Genomic DNA, 24,166 nt, shown 5'->3' with positions numbered 1-24,166 from the left:
ATGTTGCCGCACATTCTGATGCAAACATAGCATGCCCATAATGCTCAGCAGAGCCCCAAGTAACAACACAACAGCAACAAAACAAGCCCATTTCCTCACTCTCACCCATTCATCCACTCAGACACACAGACAGGACAAGTCACCTTTAGGCCTCCAATATCCATTTCCAAGCATACTCACAGGAATTAGGCCTTCGAATTCTGAACATGCTGACTTTGGTCCTCAACCTTCTGAATTGACTGCAGGACTCACCAGTCTCTGGGCCTCAAACTCCTGACTCACATGGACCTCCGAGCCCAGAACTTGCCAATCTGGTGGGTCAACAGACCTTGTGTCTCCTGCTGAATGGATCTCTGATATCAAGACTTGTCAAAGTGGGAGAGGGAGTGCCACTAGCCTTCATCGATGGTGCTCCCCAACGTCGATGGCTTTCATCCTTGGTGTCTGCCAAACTAATATCTATCCACTGGCCTTCTAGGGTGGAGTGTTCTGACCTTGACTTTGGATCCTGCCCTTGGATTCTTCATTTACTGCCTCTAATTCCCCTTCATTTACAACCTCTAATTCCCCTTATCCCTGTCCCTAAACCATAACCTGTCTCCTAATTTCCCACGCTGCTCTCAAAACCATCCTTACAAACTTAAAGACAAGTCAATCTGAAACAACCTCAAATGACATCAAGGCTTGGCACCATCTTGAGCGGAAGCAATTGAATTCCCAAAGGTTAGGGTTAGGGTTAACACAACTGTATCCAACAATTATAAAATACTGGCACACCTCAAGGATGTGTGTTTAGCCCACTGATCTACTCTCTCTACACACAAGGTTGTGTGACTACGCACAGCTGAAATGACATCTATAAATTTGCCGCTGTTGACAGAATTTCAGATGGTGACAAGGAGTAGTACAGAAGTGAGAAAGATCAGCTGGTAGTGTTGCAACAATAACTTTTCACTCAATGTCAGTAAGACCAAGGATTTGATTGTGAACTTCAGGAAGGGGAAGTCAGTTCCTCACTGAGGGATCAGCAGTGGAAAGGGTAAGCAGTTTCAAGTTCCTAAGTATTAATATCCCTGAAAATCTTTTCCGGGCCCAACATATTGATGAAAATACAAAGAAGGGATGGCAGCGGCTATACAGTGGAGTACAGTACTATTAATTGGGCCATCAGTTAATCAGGGCAGTTGCTTATCTGGGACAACTCTTAAAGAACAAAAACTAATCAAGAAAATAATCTGATCCCCTCTTTTGGGACACCATGCCACTTCACTGGGGCAGGAATCTGTTGTTGAAGATTTTCTAACTAGTCATGTGCTATTTTGTGGCTGTTAGACACTACACCGTACTTAGAGAGAAGTTTCTAAATAGCATCAGTTGTGTATATTGTTCAAAAAGCAATGATTTTTGTTGATGATAATTGATGAGAAATGAGCTGAAAGACAATTCAGAACCATTTTCTTCTCTGTAGTTTCAAGTATTGATGGTTGGAGATGCCAGAAATGGTCAGGGATGAAAATGTAATGATTTCCCTACTTCAAAAATTAGGAACTACAGTACAAAGAATACAACAATCATCTTGAATGTTCAATGAAAATGAAGATTTTGAGGATGCAGTTATTGAAAGGTTGTATGAAGGCAGTCCATTATCTGCACTAGGTTGCTGTGCTAATTTTGTTAATTTAGCTAATTTTACAATCAATCAAAAGTATGCAATAGTGTACATTGGATGATTTCCATCAAAAACTATTAGTAACTAATAGCTTTACAGTACTGTAGTAGTATTGGTAATATTCTAATTTGTCCTGAATTTCATTTCAATACATAATTTGTTATTCAGTTAAATGGTAATTTGTCATTTTAAACTATTTACAGGAAATTGGGACAGGCACTTAATTGGGCCAAGATGTACTGGTCTTGATGTACCCCAGTTAACCACAATATACAGTATTTTAGTAACGTGAGAAGACTTGGTACATCACCAAAGACTCTCCTAAATTTCTACATATGTAACATTTTAACTGACAATAGACAATAGGTGCAGGAGTAGGCCATTCGGCCCTTCTAGCCAGCACCACCATTCACTACGATCATGGCTGATCATACACAATCAGTACCCCATTCTGGCCTTCTCCCCATATCCCTTGACCCTGCTATCTATAAGAGCTCTATCTAACTCTCTCTTGAAAGCATCCAGAGACTTGACCTCCACTGCCTTCTGGGGCAGAGCATTCCACATATCCACCACTCTCTGGGTGAAAAAGTTTTTCCACATCTCTGTTTTAAATGGCCTACACCTTATTCTTAAACTGTGGCCTCTAGTTCTGGACTCACCCATCAGCAGGAGCATGCTTCCTGCCTCCAGCGTGTCCAATCCTTTAATAATCTTTTGTTTCAATCAGATCCCCTCTCATCCTTCTAAATTCCAGTGTATACAAGTCCAGTCGCTCCAATCTTTCAACATATGGCAGTCCCGCCATTCCGGGAATTAACCTTGTGAACTTACGCTGCACTCCCTCAATTGCAAGAATGTCCTTCCTCAAATTTGGAGACCAAAACTGCACACAATCAGTGGGGTCTCACCAGGGCCCTGTACAGCTGCAGAAGGACCTCTTTACTCCTATACTTAATTCCTCTTGTTATAAAGGCCAGCATGCCATTAGCTTTCTTCACTGCCTGCTGTACCTGCACGCTTGCTTTCATTGAATGATGTACAAGAACACCTAGATCTCGTTGTACTTCCCCTTTTCCTAACTTGACTCCATTTAGATAGTAATCTGCCTTCCTGTTCTTGCTACCAAAGTGGATAACCTCACATTTATCCACATTAAACTGCATCTGCCATACATTTGCCCACTCACCTAGCCTGTCCAAGTCACCCTACATTCTCATAACATCCTCCTGACATTTCACACTGCCACCCAGCTTTGTGTCATCGGCAAATTTGTTAATGTTACTTTTAATCCCTTCATCTAAATCATTAATGTATATTGTAAACAGCTGCGGTCTCAGCACCGAACCTTGTGGTACCCCACTGGTCACAGCCTGCCATTCCGAAAGGGACCCGTTAATCACTACTCTGTTTCCTGTCAGCCAGCCAATTTTCAATCCATGTCAGTACTCTGCCTCCATAACATGTGCCCTAATTTTGCCCACTAATCTCCTATGTGGGACTTTATCAAAAGCTTTCTGATAGTCCAGGTACACTACATCCACTGGCTCTCCCTTGTCCATTTTCATAGTTACATCCTCAAAAAAACTCCAGAAGATTAGTCAAGCATGATTTTCCCTTCGTAAATCCATGCTGACTCGAACTGATCCTTCTACTGCTATCCAAATATGTTGTAATTTCCTCTTTTATAATTGACTCCAGCATCTTTCCCACCACTGACGTCAGGCTAACCGGCCTATAATTCCCTGTTTTCTCTCTCCCTCATTTCTTGAAAAGTGGTTGCATCACTGTCTGGTATAGAGGAGCCACTGCACAAGAGTGGAAAAAGCTGCAGATTTGTAAACTTGCTTCATTATGGTAACTAGTTTCACCAGAATTGAGGATACATTCAAAAGGGTAATGCCTCATAAAGCCAGTTTCTATCATTAAGGACTCACCCAGCAGAGGCAATGTTCTCACTGCTACCATCAAAGAGGAGGTACAGAAGCCTTAAAGTTTCAGGACAGCTCCTTTCCCTCTGCCATCAGATTTCTGAGGACAATGAACCCATGAATACTACCTCACTATTATTTTCTTTTTTGCACTTTAAAAAAATATATTTGTTGTAATTTATAGTTTCCTTCATTGCAATGTACTGCTACCACGTTTCAACAAATTTCATTTGCCATTGATATTAAAACTGATTCAGAATTCTGAATCTCTCAGGGCCAACCATTCTAATTGTTCTTAGTGAATTCTTTGGTATTCACTAAGAAGAAGGATATTGAATTGTGTAAGGTAAGGGAAACAAGTAGGGAAGTTATGGAAACTATGATGATTAAAGAGGAGGAAGTACTGGTGCTTTTGAGGAATATAAAAGTGGATAAATCTCTGGATCCTGACAGGATATTCCCTAGGACCTTGAGGGAAGTTGGTGTAGAAATAGCAGGGGCTCTGACAAAAATATTTCAAATGTCATTAGAAACAGGGCTGGTGCCGGAGGATTGGCATATTGCTCATGTGGTTCCATTGTTTAAAAAGGGTTCTAAGAGTAAACCTAACAATTATAGGCCTGTCAGTTTGACGTCAGTGGTGGGTAAATTAATGGAAAGTATTCTTAGAGATGGTATATATAATTATCTGGATAGACAGGGTCTGATTAAGAATAGTCAGCATGGATTTGTGGGTGGAAGTCATGTTTGACAAATCTTACTGAATTTTTTGAAGAGGTTACGAGGGAAGTTGATGAGGGTAAAGTAGTGGATGTTGTCTGTATGGACTTCAGTAAGGCCTTTGACAAGGTTCCACACGGAAGGTGAGCTAGGAAGGTTCAATCGTTAAGTATTAATATTGAAGTAGTAAAATGGATTCAACTGTGGCTAGATGGGAGATGCCAGAGAGTAGTGGTGGATAACTGTTTGTCAGGTTGGAGGTCGGTGTCTAGTGGTGTGCCTCAGGGATCTGTATTGGGTCCAATGTTGTTTGTCATATACATTAATGATCTGGATGATGGGGTGGTAAATTGGATTAGTAAGTATGCAGATGATACTAAGGTAGGTGGCGTTGTGGATAATGAAGTAGGTTTTCAAAGCTTGCAGAGAGATTTAGGCCCGTTAGAAGAGTGGGCTGAACGATGGCAGATGGAGTTTAATGCTGATAGGTGTGAGGTGCTACATTTTGGTAGGAATAATCCAAATAGGACATACATGCTAAATGGTAGGGCATTGAAGAATGCAGTAGAACAGAGTGATCTAGGAATAATGGTGCATAGTTCCCTGAAGGTGGAATCTCATGTGGATAGGGTGGTGAAGAAAGCTATTGGTATGCTGGCCTTCATAAATCAGAGCATTGAGTATAGGAGTTGGGATGTAATGTTAAAATTATACAAGGCATTGGTAAGGCCAAATTTGGAGTATTGTGTATAGTTCTGGTCACCAAATTACAGGAAAAATATCAACAAAATAGAGAGAGTACAGAGAAGATTTACTAGAATGTTACCTAGGTTTCAACACCTAAGTTACAGGGAAAGGCTGAACAAGTTAGGTCTTTATTCTTTGGAGCGTAGAAGGTTGAAGGGGGACTTGATACAGGTATTTAAAATTATGAGGGGGATAGATAGAGTTGACGTGGATAGGCTTTTTCCATTGAGAGTAGGGGAGATTCAAACAAGAGGACATGAGTTGAGAGTTGGGGAGCAAAAGTTTAAGGGTAACACGAGGGGGAATTTCTTTACTCAGAGAGTGGTAGCTGTATGGAACGAGCTTCCAGTTGAAGTGGTAGAGGCAGGTTCAGTATAGTCATTTAAAGTAAAATTGGATAGGTATATGGACAGGAAAGGAATGGAGGGTTATGGGCTGAGTGTGGGCCAGTGGGATTAGGTGAGAGTAAGCATTTGGCACGGACTAGAAGGGCCGAGATGGCCTGTTTCCGTGCTGTAATTGTTATATGGTTATAATTGTATGTCCTATTCCCACACTGATTATGTCCATGGTTTCCTCCACTGCCACATTGAATCTAGATGTACATTAGATGAGCAACAGATATTTTGTTTTCGTACTCGGCATGATGGCATGTCCAGTACTAAAATAATGTGCTAACCATTGTCCTTTGTTTACCTCCCGTCTCAATTTTCCCTAATCTCTGTGGCCCATTTACTCTTTCTCTATCCCTCAACTGCTCTCAAGATCTGCCCCTCCTCTGTCTTCCTCCTCCTAGCTCCCCACCTTCTCTTCATTCCATAATCTAACGTTGTCACCTATCATATTAGACTATAGGACACAGGAGCAGAAATAGGCCATTTGGCCCATTGAGTCTGCTCCATCATGATCCTTTCTTCCCCTCCTCAACCCACTCCCTGGCCTTCTGATGCCATGTCCAATCAAGAACCTATCAAGATCTGCTTAAATACACCCAGCAACCTGGCCTCCACAGCTGCCTGTGGTAACGAATTCCACAAATTCATCACCCTCTGGCTAAAGAAATTTCTCTGCATCTGTTTTAAATGGATGCCCTCTATCCTGAGGCTGTGCCCTCTTGCCCTCTTGCCTCCCCCATCATGGGAAACATCCTTTCCATATTCAAAAGGTTTCAATGAGATCCCCCCCATTCTTCTAAATTCCAGCAAGTACAGACCCAGAGCTATCAAACATTCCTCGCATAACACTTTCATTCCCAGATTCATCTTTGTGAACCTCCTCTGAATCCTCTCTAAAGCCAGCACATCTTTCCTTTGATGAGGAGCCCAAAATTGTTCACAATATTCAAGGCGAGGCCTTATACTCAGCATCACATCCCTGCTCTTGTATTCTAGAATATTATTTTGTCCTTGGCCCTTTGCATTCCCTACCTTCACCACCCAGCTTCACATTATTCCCTTTCCCCCCCTCATCTGGATTCACCTACCATCTCATACTCCTCCTTGACACACACAACCCCCCCAACCAACAGACTTTAATTCTGACTTCTGCCCTCAACTTTCCAGTCTTGATGAAGGATCTCAACCCGAAACATCACCTGTTCATTTCCTTCCATAAATGCTGCCTGATTTGCTGAGTTCATGCAGCATTTTTGTGTGTGAATGTGAATGGTCTGTAGGTTGTGACGTTCATCCCTGCACCATCAACTATAGATTCCTCCAGCTGTGTCCCAGAGTCCCAACTCTGTCCGCTTGCCATCAAGAGATCCCAAAGTCACTTGAAAACAGCAGTAATAACAAAAGTTCAGTTTTATTGATGTTTGAAAATGAACAAAGTACTGAGGGGAACGAGTCTGGATGTTGCTGCTTATGGCGGGGTTGTGGGGACTGTCCTAGGTTAGCTAATTGATGGTAAGTACATCACTCTGGATCTCATGGCTCAGCATCGTCTGCAGGTCACTCAGCTTCTTCTTCAGGCCGGAGAGGGCAGACAACACGATGGTTTCTGGTCGCAGCGCTCCAGAAGATTCCACATTGAAGAAAAATCTGACAGGAACAAAAACCCAAACAGTTGGCCCATCAATCACTGCAGTTACAAGCTGCTGCAAACACAAGGGTTCAGAACCGTCCTCACTGGTCTCCCATCCAATCACCACATTCCTGGCTCTCCACCACCCACCACTAAGTTGACTGAAAGTGGCTACACGTGCATAAGGTGGTAAGGTAAGCATGCCTTTAAGTGGACAATATATGGCATGCTTACCTTACATTGGGAGGAGTGTTAAACATTGGAGTAAAAAGTTCTGCTGCAGCTATATAAAACTTCAGTCAGACTGTACTTATTCCTGCAAGTATCTGCGTGCATGGGAGGGTGGAATTTAGGTTGACCTAACAGATGGAAATCAGTAGTTGGGTCTCTGGCACTGAGTCTGTGACTCAGAAGGGAAGAGGGGGAAAAGAGGCATACTGTGGTGGTAGAGCATTCATTGGTTAGGGGAATGGACAAGAGGTTCTGTGGGCAAGAACAAGATTCCTGGATGGTTTGTTGCCTCCCAAGGGCCAGGGTCTGGGATATTTCAGATCAAGTCCTCAACATTCTTAAGTGGGGAGGTGAACAGCCAGAGGCCATGGCCCATGTAGGTACGAATGACAAAGGTAGGACAAGTGACGAGTTTTACATAGGGAGTTCAGGGGGTTAGGTGTGAAGTTAAAGGGCAAGACCTCCATGACTGTGAACCCAGAACTAGGAAATTATACAATGTGTGGCTAAGCAGTTGGTGTAGGGGGAAGGGCATAAGATTTTTGGATCATTGGGCTTACTTCTAGTGAAGGTGTGACCTGTAGAAGGGACGGTTTGCACCTGAACTGAAGGGGGACTAATATTCTAGTGGGAAGGTTTGTTAATGCATCACGGTGCGGTTTAAACTAGGATAGGAACCAAAGTGCCAGAACAGTTGGTGGAGAGATTGTGGAGGCAGATGTTGGTAAGACCTCAGACAAAGTCAGGAATCAAAAGGTTGAGCATGGTATGACTAGTGTCCTGAGCTGCATATATTTCAATGCAAGAAGTATCTTAGGAAAGGCAGATGATCTCATGGCATGAAACAACACCTGGAATCATGGCGTTGTAGCCATTAGTGAGACTTGGTTTCAGGAGGGGCAGGCCTGGCAACTCAATATTCTGGAGTTCTGTTGGTTTAGACGTGACAAAGCAGGAGGGTTTAAAAGATGAGGGGTGGTGTTACTACTCAGGGAAAATGTCATCACAGTGCTCCATCAGGGACAGAAATGTGGGCAGAGGGGGTGGGGTGGCCCTGTTGGTGAGGAATGAGATTCAGTCCTTTGCAAGGGGGGACATAGGGTCAGGAGAAGTAGAGTCTGTGTGGATAGAACTGAGGAACAGTAAGGGCAAAAGGACCCAAATGGGTGTTGTCTACAGGCCACCAAACAGTAGCATGGATATTGGGTGGAAGTTGAATAGGGAGCTAACATTGGCATGTGGCAAAGGTAATGTCGCAGTAGTTATGGGGGATTTCAACATGCAGGTGAACTGGGAGAATCAGGTTGGTGCTGGACCACAGGATAGGGAGTTTGTAGAGTGCCTATGGGATGCATTCTTGGAACAGCTTGTACGAGAGCCGACCAGGGACAAGACTATTCTGGATTTAGTGTTATGTAATGAACAGGATTTGATAAGCGATCTCGCAGTAAAGGAGCCATTAGGAGATAGTGATCACAATATGATAAGCTTTTATCTGCAATTTGAGAAGGATAAGGGCAGCTCGGAGGTGTCAGTGTTGCAGATGAACAGGGGAAACTATAGAGCCATGAGGGAGGAGCTGGCAAAAGTTGACTGGACGGAGCTAGATAGGTATCTTATGGATAGGGGAATCAAGGGATATGGGGACAAGGCAGGAACCAGGTATTGATAGTAAATGATCAGCCATGATCTCAAAATGGCGGTGCAGGCTCGAAGGGCCGAATGGTCTACTTCGCACCTATTGTCTATTGTCTATTGACTGGAGAACTCAACTAGTGACGTGTTATGGGTGGAACTGAGAAATAAGAAAGGCATGACCACATTAATAGGACAAGGGTAAGACAAGCAGGTGTGTTTACTGATATTTCTAATCTCTCCCTCTCCCAGTGCAGAGTGCCCTCCTGCTTCAAATTATCCATCATTGTCTCTGTACCAAAAAAGACCAAGGTAACATGCCTCGACAACTGGCGTCCTGTCGCACTCACCTCAATAATAAGCAAATGCTTTGAGAGCCTGGTCAAAGATTATATCTGTAGCTTGCTACCACCAAATTGGACCTCCTATAATTCACCTACCGACACAACCAATCAACAGATGATGCAATAGCCACTGCTCTACATACCATCCTTACACATCTGGAGGAGGATACTTATGTGAGAATGCTGTTCTTGGACTACAGTTCAACATTCAACACCATAATTCCATCCAGGCTCGACAGGAAGCTCAGAGACCTCGGCCTTGACCCTGCCTTGTGCAGCTGGATCCTGGCCTTCCTGTCAGATTGCCAGCAGGTTGTAAGAGCAGGCTCCCTCACCTCCAACCCTCTGACTCTCAATACAGGAGCCCCTCAGGGCTGCGTACTGACTCCCCTCCCTTACTCCCTGCATACACGACCATACACAGCTCCAATCTGCTAATTAAATTTGCCGATGACACTACATTGATTGGCCTTATCTCAAACAATAACGAGGTGGCCTACAGGGAAGAAGTCATCTGTCTGACACAGTGGTGTCAAGAAAACAACCTCTCCCTCAATGTCGCAAAAACAAAGGAGCTGGTTGCGGATTACAAGAGGAATGGAGATGGGCTAACCCCTATTGACATCAATGGATCTGGTGTTGAGAGGGTAAACAGCTTCAAGTTCCTCGCCATCCACATCACCGAGGACCTCACATGGTCTGTACACACCAGCTATGTGGTGAAGAAGGTACAACAACGCCTCTCTCACCTCAGATCATTGAGGAGGTTTGGTATGGGCCCCCAAATCCCAAGAACTTTCTATAGGGGCACAATTCACAGCATCCTGACTGGCTGCATCACTGCCTGGTATGGCAACTGTACCTCCCTCAATCGCAGGGCTCTGCAGAGAGTGGTGCAGACAGCCCAGCACATCTGTAGTTGTGAACTTCCCATGATTCAGGACATTTACAAAGACAGGTGTGTAAAAAGGGCCTGTAGAATCATTGGGGACCCAAGTCATCCCAACCACAATCTATTCCAGTTGCTACCATCCAGGAAAAACAGTACCATAGCATAAAAGGCAGGATCAACAGGCTCCAGGACAGCTTCTTCCACTAGGCTATCAGACTGAAGACCTCACGCTGATTTGAGTGTACTCTATATTACACTGACTGTTCGATTTATTATAAATTACTATGGTTGCACATTTAGATGGAGATGTAATGTAAGATTTTTACTCCTCATGTATGTGAAGGATGTAAGAAAGTCAATTCAATATTACAGAACACCCAACAGTTGTAAGGATTTAGAGAAACAAATCTGTAAAGAGATCACAGACTGCACCAAGAAACATAATGCTGTTATAGTTGATTTTAACTTTTCACATATTGACTGGGAATCCCACACTGTAAAAGGACCAGATGGGATAGAGTTTGCCAAATGTGTTCAAGAAAGTATTCTTCAAGACTATGTAGAAGTCCCAACAACAGGGAGTGTGATACTGGATCTGCTATAAGGGAATGAGACATAGAAAATAGGTGCAGGAGTAGGCCATTCGTCCCTTCGAGCCTGCACCGCCATTCAGTATGATCATGGCTGATCATCCAACTCAGAACCCTGTACCTGCTTTCCCTCCAAACCCCCGATCCCTTTAGCCACAAGGGCCATATCCAACTCCCTCTTAAATATAGCCAATGAACTGGCCTCAACTGTTTCCTGTGGCAGAGAATTCCACAGATTCACCACTCTCTGTGTGAAGAAGTTTTTCCTCATCTCAGTCCTAAAAGGCTTCCCCTTTATCCTTAAACTGTGACCCCTCATTCTGGACTCCCCCAACATCAGAAACAATCTTCCTGCATCTAGCCTGTCCAATCCCTTTAGAATTTTATACATTTCAATAAGATCCCCCCTCAATCTTCTAAATTCCGGCGAGTATAAGCCTAGTCGATCCAGTCTTTCTTCATATGAAAGTCCTGCCATCCCAGGAATCAATCTGGTGAACCTACTTTGTACTCCCTCTATGGCAAGAATGCCTTTCCTCAGATAAGGGGACCAAAACTGCACATTATACTCTAGGTGTGGTCTCACCAAGGCCTTGTACAACTGCAGTAGAACTTCCCTGCTCCTGTACTCAAATCCTCTTGCTATGAATGCCAACATACCATTTGCCTTTTTAACCGCCTGTTGTACCTGCATGCCCACTTTCAATGACTGGTGTACAATGACACCCAAGTCTCGTTGCACCTCCCCTTTTCCTAATTGGCCACCATTCAGATAATAATCTGTTTTCCTGTTCTTGAAACCAAAGTGGATAACTTCACATTTATCCACATTAAATTGCATCTGCCATGAATTTGCCCACTCACCTAACCTATCCAAGTCACTAAGAGAATTTGCCCACTCACCTAACCTATCCAAGAGACAGGGCATGTGACAGAAGTTTGTTTACAGGAACACTTTGTATCCAATGAGCACAATGCTGTTAGTTTCAACGCAAGTATGGAAAGAGATAGGGATAGTCCACGGGTTGAGATTCTAAATTGGAGAAAGGTCCTTTTGATGGTATCAGAAATGACCTGGCAAGTGTGGATTGGGAGAGACTGGCAAAGGTGTACTTGGAAAGTGGGAGGACTTCAAATTTTGAGAGTATGTGCCTGTCAGAATAAAAGGTAAAGGTAACAAGTATAGGGAACCTTGGTTTTCAAGTTACATTGAGGCTAAGAGGGAAAATATGGTGTATAGTAGGTATATGCAAATAGGAACAAATAAGTACAAGTAATACAAGAGAACACTTGCAAGAAAGAAATCAGGAAGGCTAAAAGAAGGCATGAAGTTGATCTAGCAGACAAGGTGAAGGAGAATCCAAAGGAATTCTACAGATATGTTAAGAGCAAAAAGATTGCTAGGGACAAAATTGGTCTACTGGAAGACCAGAATGATAACCTATGTGGGGAGCCAAAACAGATAGGGAGACCTTAAATGCATTCTTTGCATCTGTATTTACATGGACGATGGACACAGAGTGTATACAGAGTCTATAAACCTGTGGCAAAGTGGCATCAGCTTCATGGACCCTGTACAGTTTACAGAGTAGGAGGTGTTTGTTACCCTGAAGTAAATCAGGGTGGATAAAACCCCAGGCCCCGACAAGGTGTTCCCTTCGACCCTATGGGAGGCAAGTGCAGAAATTGCCATGGCCCTAGCAGAGATAATTAAAACATCCTTAGCAACAGAAAAGGTATCAGAGGATTACAGGATAGCCAATGTTGTTCCACTGTTTATAAAAGGCTCCAAACAGAAACCGGGAAATTATAGGCTGGTGAGTCTGACAGCAGTTCTGGGAAAGTTATTGGAAGATATTTTAAGGGACCGGATATACAGGTATTTGGATAGACATGGAACAATAAAGGATAGTCAAAATAGGTTTGCGCATGGTACGTTATGTCTAATAAATCTTATGAGTTTCTCGAGGAAGTTACCAGGAAAGTGGATGAAGGCAAAGTAGTGGATGTTGGACTTCAGTAAGGTATTTGACAAGGTCTTCCGTGGGAGGATGGTCAAGAAGGTTCATTTGCTTGATATACAGCTGGAGTGCTGGGAAGCAGCTGAGGAGCTGAGGTGAGTGCTCAGAAGCAGCTGAGGTGAGTGTGCTTTAAAAGGAGTGTGGAGGGCATCTGAAGGGTTAAACAGAGTTTTGATTAGTTGATTAGAGGGAGTGAGTACTTGAGATAATTGGCAGGGACAAATAAAAGGAGGGGTAGCTGAAGAGGAATGACCAGTATGTGAGTGGCTCAGGGTAGGAGTGGAGCATTGAGGCCTTGGCAAGCAGAGGCTGAGGACAAGCTTGCTCCCAGTGAGATAAGGCTGGGTAAGTTCCTTTAACTAATTTAATTAAATTTGGAGTAGGTAATGGAGGCCCCAGCTGCAGCTCCTGGCAAATCGAAGTTAGGGAACTGGAGCTGGATGAACTTCGGATCATTTGTGAGGCAGAGGCAGAAATAGCCAGGAGTTTCTGGGAGACTGGACCCTCAGCTCAGAAGGGAAGGTGGGAAAAGAGGAGAGCAGTAGTGATAGGGGATTTGATAGTTAAAGGGACAGATAAGAGGCTCTATAGGAGAGATTGAAAATCTCAGATGATCTGTTGTCTCCCTGGTGCCAGGGTCTGTGATATCCCGGATTGAGTTCTTGGTATTCTCAGGAGGGAGGGTGAGCAGCCAGATGTTGTCCATGTAGGAACCAATGATGTGGATAGGAAGGAGGAGTAGGTTCTGTAAGGGGAGTTGGGTGCAAAGTTGAAGGACAGGACCTCCAGGGTTACAATCTCCGGATTGCTACCCGTGCCATGTGCTAGTGAGGCTAGAAGCAGGAAGATAATGCAGCTAAATACGTGGCTAAGGAGATGCTGCTGGAGGGAGGGCTTCATGTTTCTGGACAATTGGACCTTGTTCCAGGGAAGGTGGGACCTGTTCTGATGAGACAGTTTGTACCTGAACTGGAGGGGGGGACCAACATCCTTGTGGGTAGGTTTGCTACAGCTGTCCTGGGGGGGGGGGGGGGGTTAAAACTAGATTTGCAGGGGCAGGGGAACCAGAGTGTTAGAACAGATAGGAGGATAAAAGTCATGTGGGGACTGTACGTAGACAGGAATCAAAAGTTTGTTCGTGATAGAAATGTTCTCAAGTGCATCTATTTCAATGCAAGGAGTATTGTAGGTAAGGCAGATGAGCTTAGGGTGTGGATTGGCATGTGGGATTATGACATTATTGCTATTAGTGAGACTTGGTTGTAGGAGGGGCAGGACTGACAGCTTAATGTTCCAGGGTTCTGTTGCTTCAGCCGTGATAGAGGGGGAGGGATGAAAGAGGGAGGAGTGGCATTACTAGGCAGGGAAAATATCACAGCTGTGCGTAGGCAGGACAGCCTGGAGGGCTTGTCTACAAAGGCCATATGGGTGGAACTGAGGAATGGGAAAGGTGTAACCACACTAATAGGGTTGTATTATAGACCACCCAATAGTCAGAGAATTGGAGGAGCAGATCTGTAGAGAGAGAGCAGACCAATGTAAGAAACAGAAAGTTGCAATTGTAGGGGATTTTAACTTTCCACATATTGACTGGGACTCCCACACTGTGAAAGGGCTAGATGGCTTGGAGTTTGTCAAATGTGTTCAGGAAAGTTTTCTAAATCAATATATAGAGGTACTTACAAGAGAGGATGTAATACTTGATCTCCTGTTAGGGAACCAGACAGGTCAGGTGACAGAAGTATGTGTAGGTGAACAATTTGGGTCCAGTGATCATAATGTCACTAGTTTCAAGTTAATAATGGATAAGTCTGGTCCTCAAGTTGAGGTTCTAAATTGGACAAGGGGCCAATTTTGTGGAAATGAGAAAGGATCTAGGAAGAGTGGATTGGGATAAGTTGTTTTCTGGCAAGGACGTGTTCAGTAAGTGGAAGGCCTTCAAAGGTGAAATTTTGAGAGTGCAGAGTTTACATGTTCTTGCCAGGATTAAAGGCAAAGTCAACAGGCATAGGGAACCTTGGTTTTTAAAGGATATTGGCAATCTGGTTAAGAAAAAGGGAGAGGTGTATAGCAGGTATAGGCAACAAGGAACAAATGAGGTACTTGAAGAGTATAGAAAATGTAAGAAAATACTAAAGAAGGAAATCAGGATGGCAAAAAGAAGACATGAGGTTGGTTTGGCAGATAATGTGAAGGTAAACCCGAAGGCCTTCTACAAGTAGGGCTTCTTCTTTGGCATCTGAATGGGGCACAACTGCACAAGCGCGTGAAAGTCGGCCGTGAAAGCGCGTGAAAGTGTATGAGGCAGCGGGAGAGTTAAAATGCAAGCAGATTAATGGAGTGGGTGACATGGTAGTGGGTGACGGAGTAGAGGGAGACAGAGTAGGAAGCAGATTAATGGAGTGGGTGACATGGTAGTGGGTGACGGAGTAGAGGGAGACAGAGTAGGAAGCAGATTAATGGAGTGGGTGACATGGTAGCGGGTGACGGAGTAGAGGGAGACAGAGTAGGAAGCAGATTAATGGAGTGGGTGACATGGTAGTGGGTGACGGAGTAGAGGGAGACAGAGTAGGAAGCAGATTAATGGAGTGGGTGACATGGTAGTGGGTGACGGAGTAGAGGGAGACAGAGTAGGAAGCAGATTAATGGAGTGGGTGACATGGTAGCGGGTGACGGAGTAGAGGGAGACAGAGTAGGAAGGCTTTGGCTCGAGAGGCTTCAGCGAGCAGAGGACGAGCTTCACACCGAGTGAGGTAAGGCCGGGTAAGCTCCTTTAATTAATCTAATTAACTTAGAATTAGGTAATGGAGGCAGCAGTTAGGGCAGTCGGGTGCTCCGTTTGCAGTATGTGGAAAGTCAGGGCAAGCACAAGTGTCCCTGATGACTACACCTGTAAAAGGTGCATCCAGCTGCAGCTCCTGACAAACCGAGTTAGGGACCTGGAGCTGGATGAACTTCGGATCATTTGTGAGGCAGAGGCAGAAATAGCCAGGAGTTTCCGGGAGATAGTCATCCCTAAAACTTAGGAGGCAGGTAGCTGGGTGCCTGTCAGGAGAGGGCAGGGGAATAGACAGGAAGAGCAGAGCACCCTGTGGCCGTTCCCATCAATAATAAGTATACTGTTTTGGATACTGTTGGTGGGGATGGCCTACCAGGGACAAGTTGCAGTGGTCTGTCTCTGGCACTGAGACGACCCTCTACTCAGAAGGGAAGGAGGGAAAAGAGGAGAGCAGCAGTGATAGGGGATTCGATAGTTAGGGGGACAGATAAGAGGTTCTGTGGAAGAGATCGAGAATCCCGGATGGTCTGTTGCCTCCCTGGTGCCAGGGTCCGTGATATCTCGGATTGAGTTCTCAGTATTCTCAAGAGGGAGGGTGAACAGCTGGATGTCGTGGTCCATGTAGGGACCAATGACGTGGCTACCAGTGCCACGTGCAGGCGGGTTTAGAAATAGTAAGATAGTGCAGATCAACACGTGGCTGAAGACACGGTGCAGGAGGGAGGGCTTCAGATTTATAGATAATTGGGCAGTTTTCCAGAGAAGGTGGGACCTGTTCTGGTGGGATGGTTTACATCTGAACTGGAGGGGGACAAATATTCTTGCAGGTAGGTTTGATAGAGATAGATTTAAACTAGATACAAGGGGGGAGGGAGGGGAACAAGTGTGTAGGAACAGATGTAGGGGAGAAGGAAGAAGAAGATAGTAAAGTTGTTTGCACCGTTAGAGATAAACAGAGGAAGAGGTGGAGAATTTCTTAAATGCATTTATTTTAATGCTAGGAGCATTGTAAGAAAGGTGGATGAACTTAGAGCATGGACTGATACCTGGAAATATGATGTTGTAGCTATTAGTGCAACATGGTTGCAGGAGGGGTGTGATTGGCAACTAAATATTCCTGGATTTTGTTGCTTCAGGTGTGATAGAACTGGATGGGGACAAGAGGGGGAGGTGTTGCATTGTCAGAGAAAATATTACAGCGGTGCTCTGGCAGGATAGATTAGTGGGCTCATCTAGGGAGATTATTTGGGTGGAATTGAGGAATGGGAAAGGTGTAGTAACACTTATAGGGGTGTATTATAGACCACCTAACGGGGAGTGAGAATTGGAGGAGCAAATTTGTAAGGAGATAGCAGATATTTGTAGTAAGCACAAGGTTGTGATTGTGGGAGATTTTAATTTTCCACACATAGACTGGGAAGCCCATACTGTAAAAGTGCTGGATGGTTTGGAGTTTGTAAAATGTGTGTAGGATAGTTTTTTGCAGCAATACATAGAAGTACCAACTAGAGAAAGGGCAGTGTTGGATCTCCTGTTAGGGAATGAGATAGGTCAGGTGACGGAAGTATGTTTTGGGAGCACTTTGGGTCCAGTGATCACAATACCATTAGTTTCAATATAATTATGGAGAAGGATAGGTCTGGACCCAGGGTTGAGATTTCTGATTGGAGAAAGGCTATCTTTGAGGACATGTGAAAGGATTTAGAAGGTGTGGATGGGACAACTTGTTTTATGGGAAGGATGTAATAGAAATGGTCATTTAAAGGTGAAATTTTGAGGGTACAGCATCTTTATGTTCCTAGAAAATGCTGGTGGAACACAGCAGGCCAGGCAACATCTATAGGGAGAAGCACTGTCGACGTTTCAGGCCGAGACCCTTTGTCAGGACTAACTGAAAGGAAGATAGTAAGAGATTTGAAAGTCGGAGGGGGAGGGGGAGGGGGAAATCTGAAATGATAGGAGAAGACCAGAGGAGGTGGGATGAAGCTAAGAGCAGGAAAGGTGATTGGCAAAAACGATACAGAGCTGGAGAAGGGAAGGGATCATGGGACGGGAGGCCTAGGGAGAAAGAAAGGGGGAGGGGAGCACCAGATGGAGATGGAGCACAGGCAGAGAGAGAGGGGAAAAAAACAAACAACTAAATATGTCAGGGATGGGGTAAGAAGGGGAGGAGGGGCATTAATGGAAGTTAGAGAAGTCAATGTTCATGCCATCAGATTGGAGGCTACCCAGCCGGTATTGCTTGGGACCACTTGAGCTGGGTTCAGGATAGGTTTGTTCCACTGAGACAAGGAAAAAAGGTAGGAAAAGGGAATCACTGATGAAACATGTGTGGCAACTCTTCAAGATGAAGAAGGAAGCATTTGTTAGTTATAAGAAGCAGGAGGGGCTCATGAGAAATGTAGGGTAGCCAGGAAGGAGCTTAAGAAGAACCCCAAGGCGTTCTATGTGTATATGAAGAACAGAAGGATGACAAGAATGAAGGTGGGGCCACTAAAGGATAAAGAAGGCAACATGTGCCTGGAGACGGAGGAGGCTGGAGAGGTCCTAAATGAATACTTTAGTTCAGTATTCACAAGTGAAAAGGACCTTGATCAGGGTAAGGTTGAAATAGAACAGGCCTGTGTGCTAGACAATGTGGAGTTTAAGAAGAAGTAGTGTTGAATCTTCTTTAAAAACATCAAGATTGTTAAGTCTTCAGGGCTGGATGTGATATACCCCATTGCTGTGGGAAGTGAGAGAAAAGATCACTGGCGCAGTAGGTTAATGGTTGGTTACTTAAGAGTGTGGATGAACAGAGGGACCATAGAACCATAGAACATTACAGCCTTTTGGCCCTTCTTGACTGTGCCAAACCATTTTTCTGCCTAGTCCCACTGACCTGCACCTGGGCCATATCCCTCCATACACCTCTCATCCACGTACCTGTCCAAGTTTTTCTTAAATGTCAAAAGTGAGCCCGCATTCACCACTTCATCTGACAGCTCATTCCACACTCCCACCACTCTCTGTGTGAAGAAACCCCCTCTAATGTTCCCTTTAAACTTCCCCTTCGCCCTTAACCCATGACCTCTGGTTTTTTCTCCCCCGGCCTCAGTGGAAAAAGCCTGCTTGCATTTGCTCTATCTATACCCATCATAATTTTATACAGCTCTATCAAATCACCCCTCATTCTCCTACGCTCCAGGGAATAAAGTCTTGACCTATTCAACCTTTCTCTGTAACTCAGTTTCTCAAGTCCCGGCAACATCCTTGTAAACCTGCTCTGCACTCTTTCAACCTTATTAATATCCTCCCTGTAATTGGGTGACCTTGGGGTTCAAATCCATACATCCTTCAAGTTGCTGCACAGGTTGATAGGATAGTCGAAGGCCTACGGGATGCTAGGCTTCGTTAATAGGGGGATTGACTTCAAGAGTAGAGAGGTCATGTTGCAACTTTACAAATCTTTGGTGAGACCACACTTAAGAGTATTGTGTTCAGTTCTGGTCACCTCATTATAGGATATGGAAGCTATGGAGAGGGTGCAGAGATTTACCAGGATGTTGCCTGGATTGGAAAACAAGTCTTGTGAGGCAAGGTTAGCAGAGCTGGGACTTCTCTCTTTGGAGCATAGAAGAATGAGAGGGGACTTGATAGAGGTCTACAAGATTATGAGAGGCATTGATAGGGTGAATAGTCAGTACTTGTTTATAGCAAACACCAGAGGGCATATGTACAAAGTTAAGGGAGGGAAGTTTAGGGGAGACATCAGGGGTAAGTTTTCTTTTACACTGAGGGTTCCGGGTGCCTGGAATGACTTGCCAAGGATGATGGTGGAGGCTAAAACATTAGGGATATTTAAGAGCCTCTTGGACAGGCACATGGATGAAAGAAAAATAATGGGTTACAGGGTAGTGTGGGTTTAATACTACTTTTTAAGGAATATATGGGTCGGCACAACATTGGCGGCTGAAGGGCCTGTACTGTGCTGTAGTATTCTAGTGACCAATGCTTTATAAAACCTCAGCGTAACATCTTTGCTTTTATATTCTAGCCCTCTCAAAATGAATGCTAACATTGCATTTGCTTTCCTTCCTCAACCTGCAAGTTAAGCATTAGGGAATCCTGCACAAGGCCTCTCTAGTCCCTTTGCACCTCTGATTACTGAAATTTCTCCTCATTTAGAAAATAGTCTATACCTTTACTCCTTCTATCAAAGTGCATGACCATACAATTCCTTAGACTGTATTCCATCTGCCAAATTTTTGCTCATTCCCCTAATCTTTCAGCAGACTCCCTGCTTCCTCAGCACTAACTGCTGCTCCACCTCTTTGTATCATCTGCTAACTACAAAGCCATCAAATCCATTGACCAAATCAATGACATAATGTGAAAAGAAGCAGTCCCAATACTGATCTCTGCAGAATACCACTAGTCACCAGCAGCCAACCAGAAAAGGCCTTTATTTTCCATCTTTGCCCCCACCAGGCATCCAATTTTCTATTCACGCTAGTATCTTTCTTTTATACCATGGACTTTTATTATCTTAAGCAGCCTCATGTGCAGCACCTTGTCAAAGGTCTTCTGAAAATTCAAGTAAACAACATCCACTGACCCTCTTTTGACTATCCTGCCTTTGTGCAATAGCACTTTAAGAGTCTTCCTTGAACAGTCCCTTCACATCCGAGAGAACACCTCACACTTGCTGAGATTCATGGCCATTTGCTCTTGCCCCAGCCATAAATGCAAATGATTTATATTCCACTATCTGCTACACTGCCCAATGATTACTAATGCACACATTTTCATGTTCACCCAGCAGAGGTCCTGCCATGCTGAGGTGTGTGTGGGATAGACGAAGTACTCACCTTTCTGGTTTACCGTTGGGGTCGTATGGTGCCTGAATCTCTTCGTCATCCAGCTCTGAGTACTCACTCTTCGGCCTGCAAGTTCCACCAAAACATTGAGAAATTAGCTCACCCCTACCTCTGCTCCCTCCTTCTTCCATCACCACCCACCCACCCTCTGCTCATCCCTGGGGATGTTGGGAAGGGGGTCAGTGGGACAACCTCTTTCAACCAGGGTCATGATATTGGAGTAAGATTTAAATTTATTTTTCTTTGTAGTTTTAGCTTTTATACTCTTGCTTGTATGTTTTATTTTTTAGTAACTCGGTATTTCTGTATAGGCAGTCCCCGGGTTACAAACGAGTTCTGTTCCCGAGTCCGTCTTTAAGTCGGATTTGTATGTAAGTCGGAACAGGGAAATCCGGTATTATTTAATGTCAGTTAGTCAAATGTTTATCTTGGTATATAGTATATATTTTACCTTTCTATGCATACAAAACACTTAAGAAACATATGTATTTCAATAATTAAACCACTGCTTGGCTTAGTAATAATTGTAGCTTTCATCGGCGCAAGGCCTTTCACTTTATCCTTTACCTGTATCCTTTAAAGTTGTTCCGATTGTTGACCGACTTTAGCCTAAAGCTTTGCCAATGACCGATAGCGTTTCACCGTTTTCCAATTTCTTTATTTCCACTTTAATTTCAATCATGTTGTTTTCCATCAACAGAACAGAAAACAGCGCATTTCATGTTCTATCGCTGAGCAGCAGTGAACTGTCTGATTGGCCTATCAGAGTTCTCTTTAGGAACTAGTTGACTTGATCAGCATTTCTGATCTGGCTATTGTTCACGATCACACTAAAAATACAGCAGCAGCCGCAGGTGGCGGGTCTTGTGCTGCTCCGGGTCCAAAGTCCACCCACGCTGAGACAGGTTAAATGGGACAAATGGGGCGGTGCTGACTGGAAAAGGTGGGGGGGGGGGGGGCAGTCAGGGTGAATCTTGCTAAGAAATATTTAAGTCAAATACAAAGTTACACACTCAACAGTGTTAACGGCAATGACTTAGAATGGCAGATGGCACCGTGATCCAACTTAAAATGGCAGACAGCGTTCTCCTCCCTCCGTTCGTAAATACGAGTTGTCCGTAAGTCGGATGTTAGTAACTCGGGGACTGCCTGTAGTCTCTTTATCAGTAAGATTGAGGCATTACAGCAGTATAATGCAGACAGGACTTTTCCAGTGGCCATCTCCACCGAGAAGACCGCTTATCCATGGCCAGCTTAGACCAGTTTGCAGTATAAATGGAGAGCATCTGATGAACATCTAATAAAACGACACCTCATTCTTGACTTCTAAAGAACCTTCTGGACAACATTATCTCCAGATCTAATGGGAAATTCCCACTCAACCACATCATCCATTGCTATCCTGGGGTCCCTCCCCCCTCCCCCACACCCAGGTGAGACCTACCACTCCTCAGGCTTGGGGTAGACAGTGTGTCGCAGGGCATTGTCAGGGTCGTACTCAAAGGACACCCCAGCCGTTGGGTTCCACTTGGCATGCTCTTTTCCAAAGCCTTTCTTGGCATAAGCACGGAGACGGAGTTCCTGGCCTTTCCGTAGCTTCACAATCAGGATATCTGTGGAATGCAGGATTAACATCCATCCACAATACTCGCTCAACTCTGACCCTCCCAACACCTTCCATTCTGAAACACTCCCCTCCACACACCCTCCAGTCTGTACTCCACTCCTTCTCCTTCACAACTCCACCACTTGCAACACCCTCCACTCTGCAGCACCCCCAGCTATGTCCACCCTCTTTACAACTTCAACCATCTTCCAACAACCCCCTCAACTCTGCCCCTTTCCCTTTCACAACTCTACCTCTCCTGCAACTCTCCACTCTGAAGCACCCCCTTAACTCTGACCTCCTTGAACTCTATTCCTTGAACCAACTTCAACCATCCTCCAAAACCTCGTCTCCAGAGCTCCAGCCCTACACCCAATGCCCTCCGCTCTGAAACACCTCTTTATCTCTAACCCTTCCCTCCACCCTGTATTTTGAACCTCATTTCTCTTCCTGCCGCTCCACAAACCCTGCCTGCTCTGAATCACTCCCCAATGACTCTGTCCCTCCTCTCCATACACCACTCATCCTCTCACCCCAGATTCCCTCTGGGAACCTTCCCTGAAGCTCAGCCCCACTCCCTTCTCCAGAACTTTTTCTCCCTCAAACCATCTCCTTCACCACTCCCTAACCCCAGAATCACCTCAATCCCATTGCCCCCATTCCTCTCCCCCTCCCAGGTTTACCCAGCACCACTCAACTCCCCCTCCCCCACAGCCCTGTAGAACTGCTCCTCACCATCTTGTTCCACATAGTCATTGGGATCGTTGTCTCTGCTTCGGGAGGTGACCTGGTGAAGTTAACAAATATGGTGATCCTATGAAGTCAGTGATTACCCAATCCAGGGTAGACTTGTCCCTGTCTGGAAGCATACAGTGTCTACAGTATCCAAATGACCCTCTAAACCAGAACCATAACTCACTTAGCCCTGAAGACAGAGGGTGTCTGATGAGATAGTGACCAGATAAGTGTGGAGTGGGAACATTCACAAACATCTATCTGTCTCTTCCACCTGACATCTAATATCCCATCTTCCTACTTCAGTAGACAAGCTTTCTTGATTGAACACTACTAATCAAAAGTATACAACTTCTGCAACCAGTTTATATCCATGACACATGGAGGCCAGTGCTCATGGGAGCTATCTGCCAAGTAGGAGAGGATAGGGCTTAGTTTACTTAAAGAACAGAACAAAATCAGAATCAGGTTTAATATCAGCACTGATCCCTCTGATCCTCCACACTGCCAAGAGTCTCACCATTAATACTATATTCTGCCATCATATTTGACCTACCAAAATGAACCACCTCACACTTCTCCGGGTTGAACTACATCTGACACTTCACAGCCCAGTTTTGCAACCTATCGATGTCCCACGATAACCTCTGACAGCCCTCCATGCTATCCACAACACCCCCAACCTTTGTGTCATCAGAAATTTACTAACCCATCCCTCCAATTCCTCATTCAGGCCATTTATAAAAATCACAGAGGGGGTCACAGAACAGATCGATGAGACGCACCACTGGTTACTGACCTCCATGCAGAATATGACCTGTCTACAACCACTCTTTGCTTTCTGTGGGCAAGCCAATTCTGGATCCACAAAGCAAGCTCTCCTTGGATCCCATGCCTCCTTATTTTCTTAATAAGCCTTGCATGGGGTACCTTATCAAATGCCTCGCTGAAATCCATATACACTACATCTACTGCTCTACCTTCATCACTGTGTGTGTTTACTCACATCCTCAAAATTCAATCAGGCTCATAAGACAAGACCTGCCCTTGACAAAGCCATGCTGACTATTCCTAATCATATGAACGTTTGGAGAGGCATAATAAATCCTGCCTCTCAAGATATTTTCCATCAACTTACCAACTACTGAAGTAAGACTCACTGGTCTATAATTTCCTGGGCTATTTCTACTCCCTTACTTGAATAAGGAAACAACATCTGTAACCCTCCAATTTGCTGGAACCTCTCCCATCTGCACTGACAATGCAAAGATCATTGCCAGAGGCTCAGCAATCTCCTCCATTGCCTCCCACAGTAGCCTGGGGTACATCTCGTCTGATCCCGGTAATTTACCCAACTTGATGCTTTCCAAAATCTCCAGCAC

At 44.6% G+C, this 24,166-nt stretch overlaps 1 protein-coding gene across 1 annotated transcript in view; it reads right to left on the bottom strand.

Annotated features, from left to right (window-relative positions):
- Positions 1-6,854: 6,854 nt before the first annotated feature.
- The window catches only part of polr2c (RNA polymerase II subunit C), a 38,168-nt gene continuing 20,856 nt past the window's right edge, over positions 6,855-24,166 (bottom strand). The window contains exons 6-9 of the mRNA XM_073069588.1: positions 22,785-22,836; positions 21,888-22,056; positions 20,435-20,509; positions 6,855-7,109 (exon numbers count right to left, since the gene is read on the bottom strand). Coding sequence (XP_072925689.1) covers positions 6,965-7,109; positions 20,435-20,509; positions 21,888-22,056; positions 22,785-22,836 — 441 coding nt within the window. The 3' untranslated portion in view covers positions 6,855-6,964. The remainder of the gene's footprint in view (positions 7,110-20,434; positions 20,510-21,887; positions 22,057-22,784; positions 22,837-24,166) is intronic.

The sequence above is a fragment of the Hemitrygon akajei genome, chromosome 17, assembly GCF_048418815.1.
Source record: "Hemitrygon akajei chromosome 17, sHemAka1.3, whole genome shotgun sequence".
Classification (NCBI taxonomy): Eukaryota; Metazoa; Chordata; class Chondrichthyes; order Myliobatiformes; family Dasyatidae; genus Hemitrygon; species Hemitrygon akajei.
The sequence above is the reverse complement of the archived record's forward strand: the minus strand, read 5'-3'. Positions and strand labels throughout refer to the sequence as shown.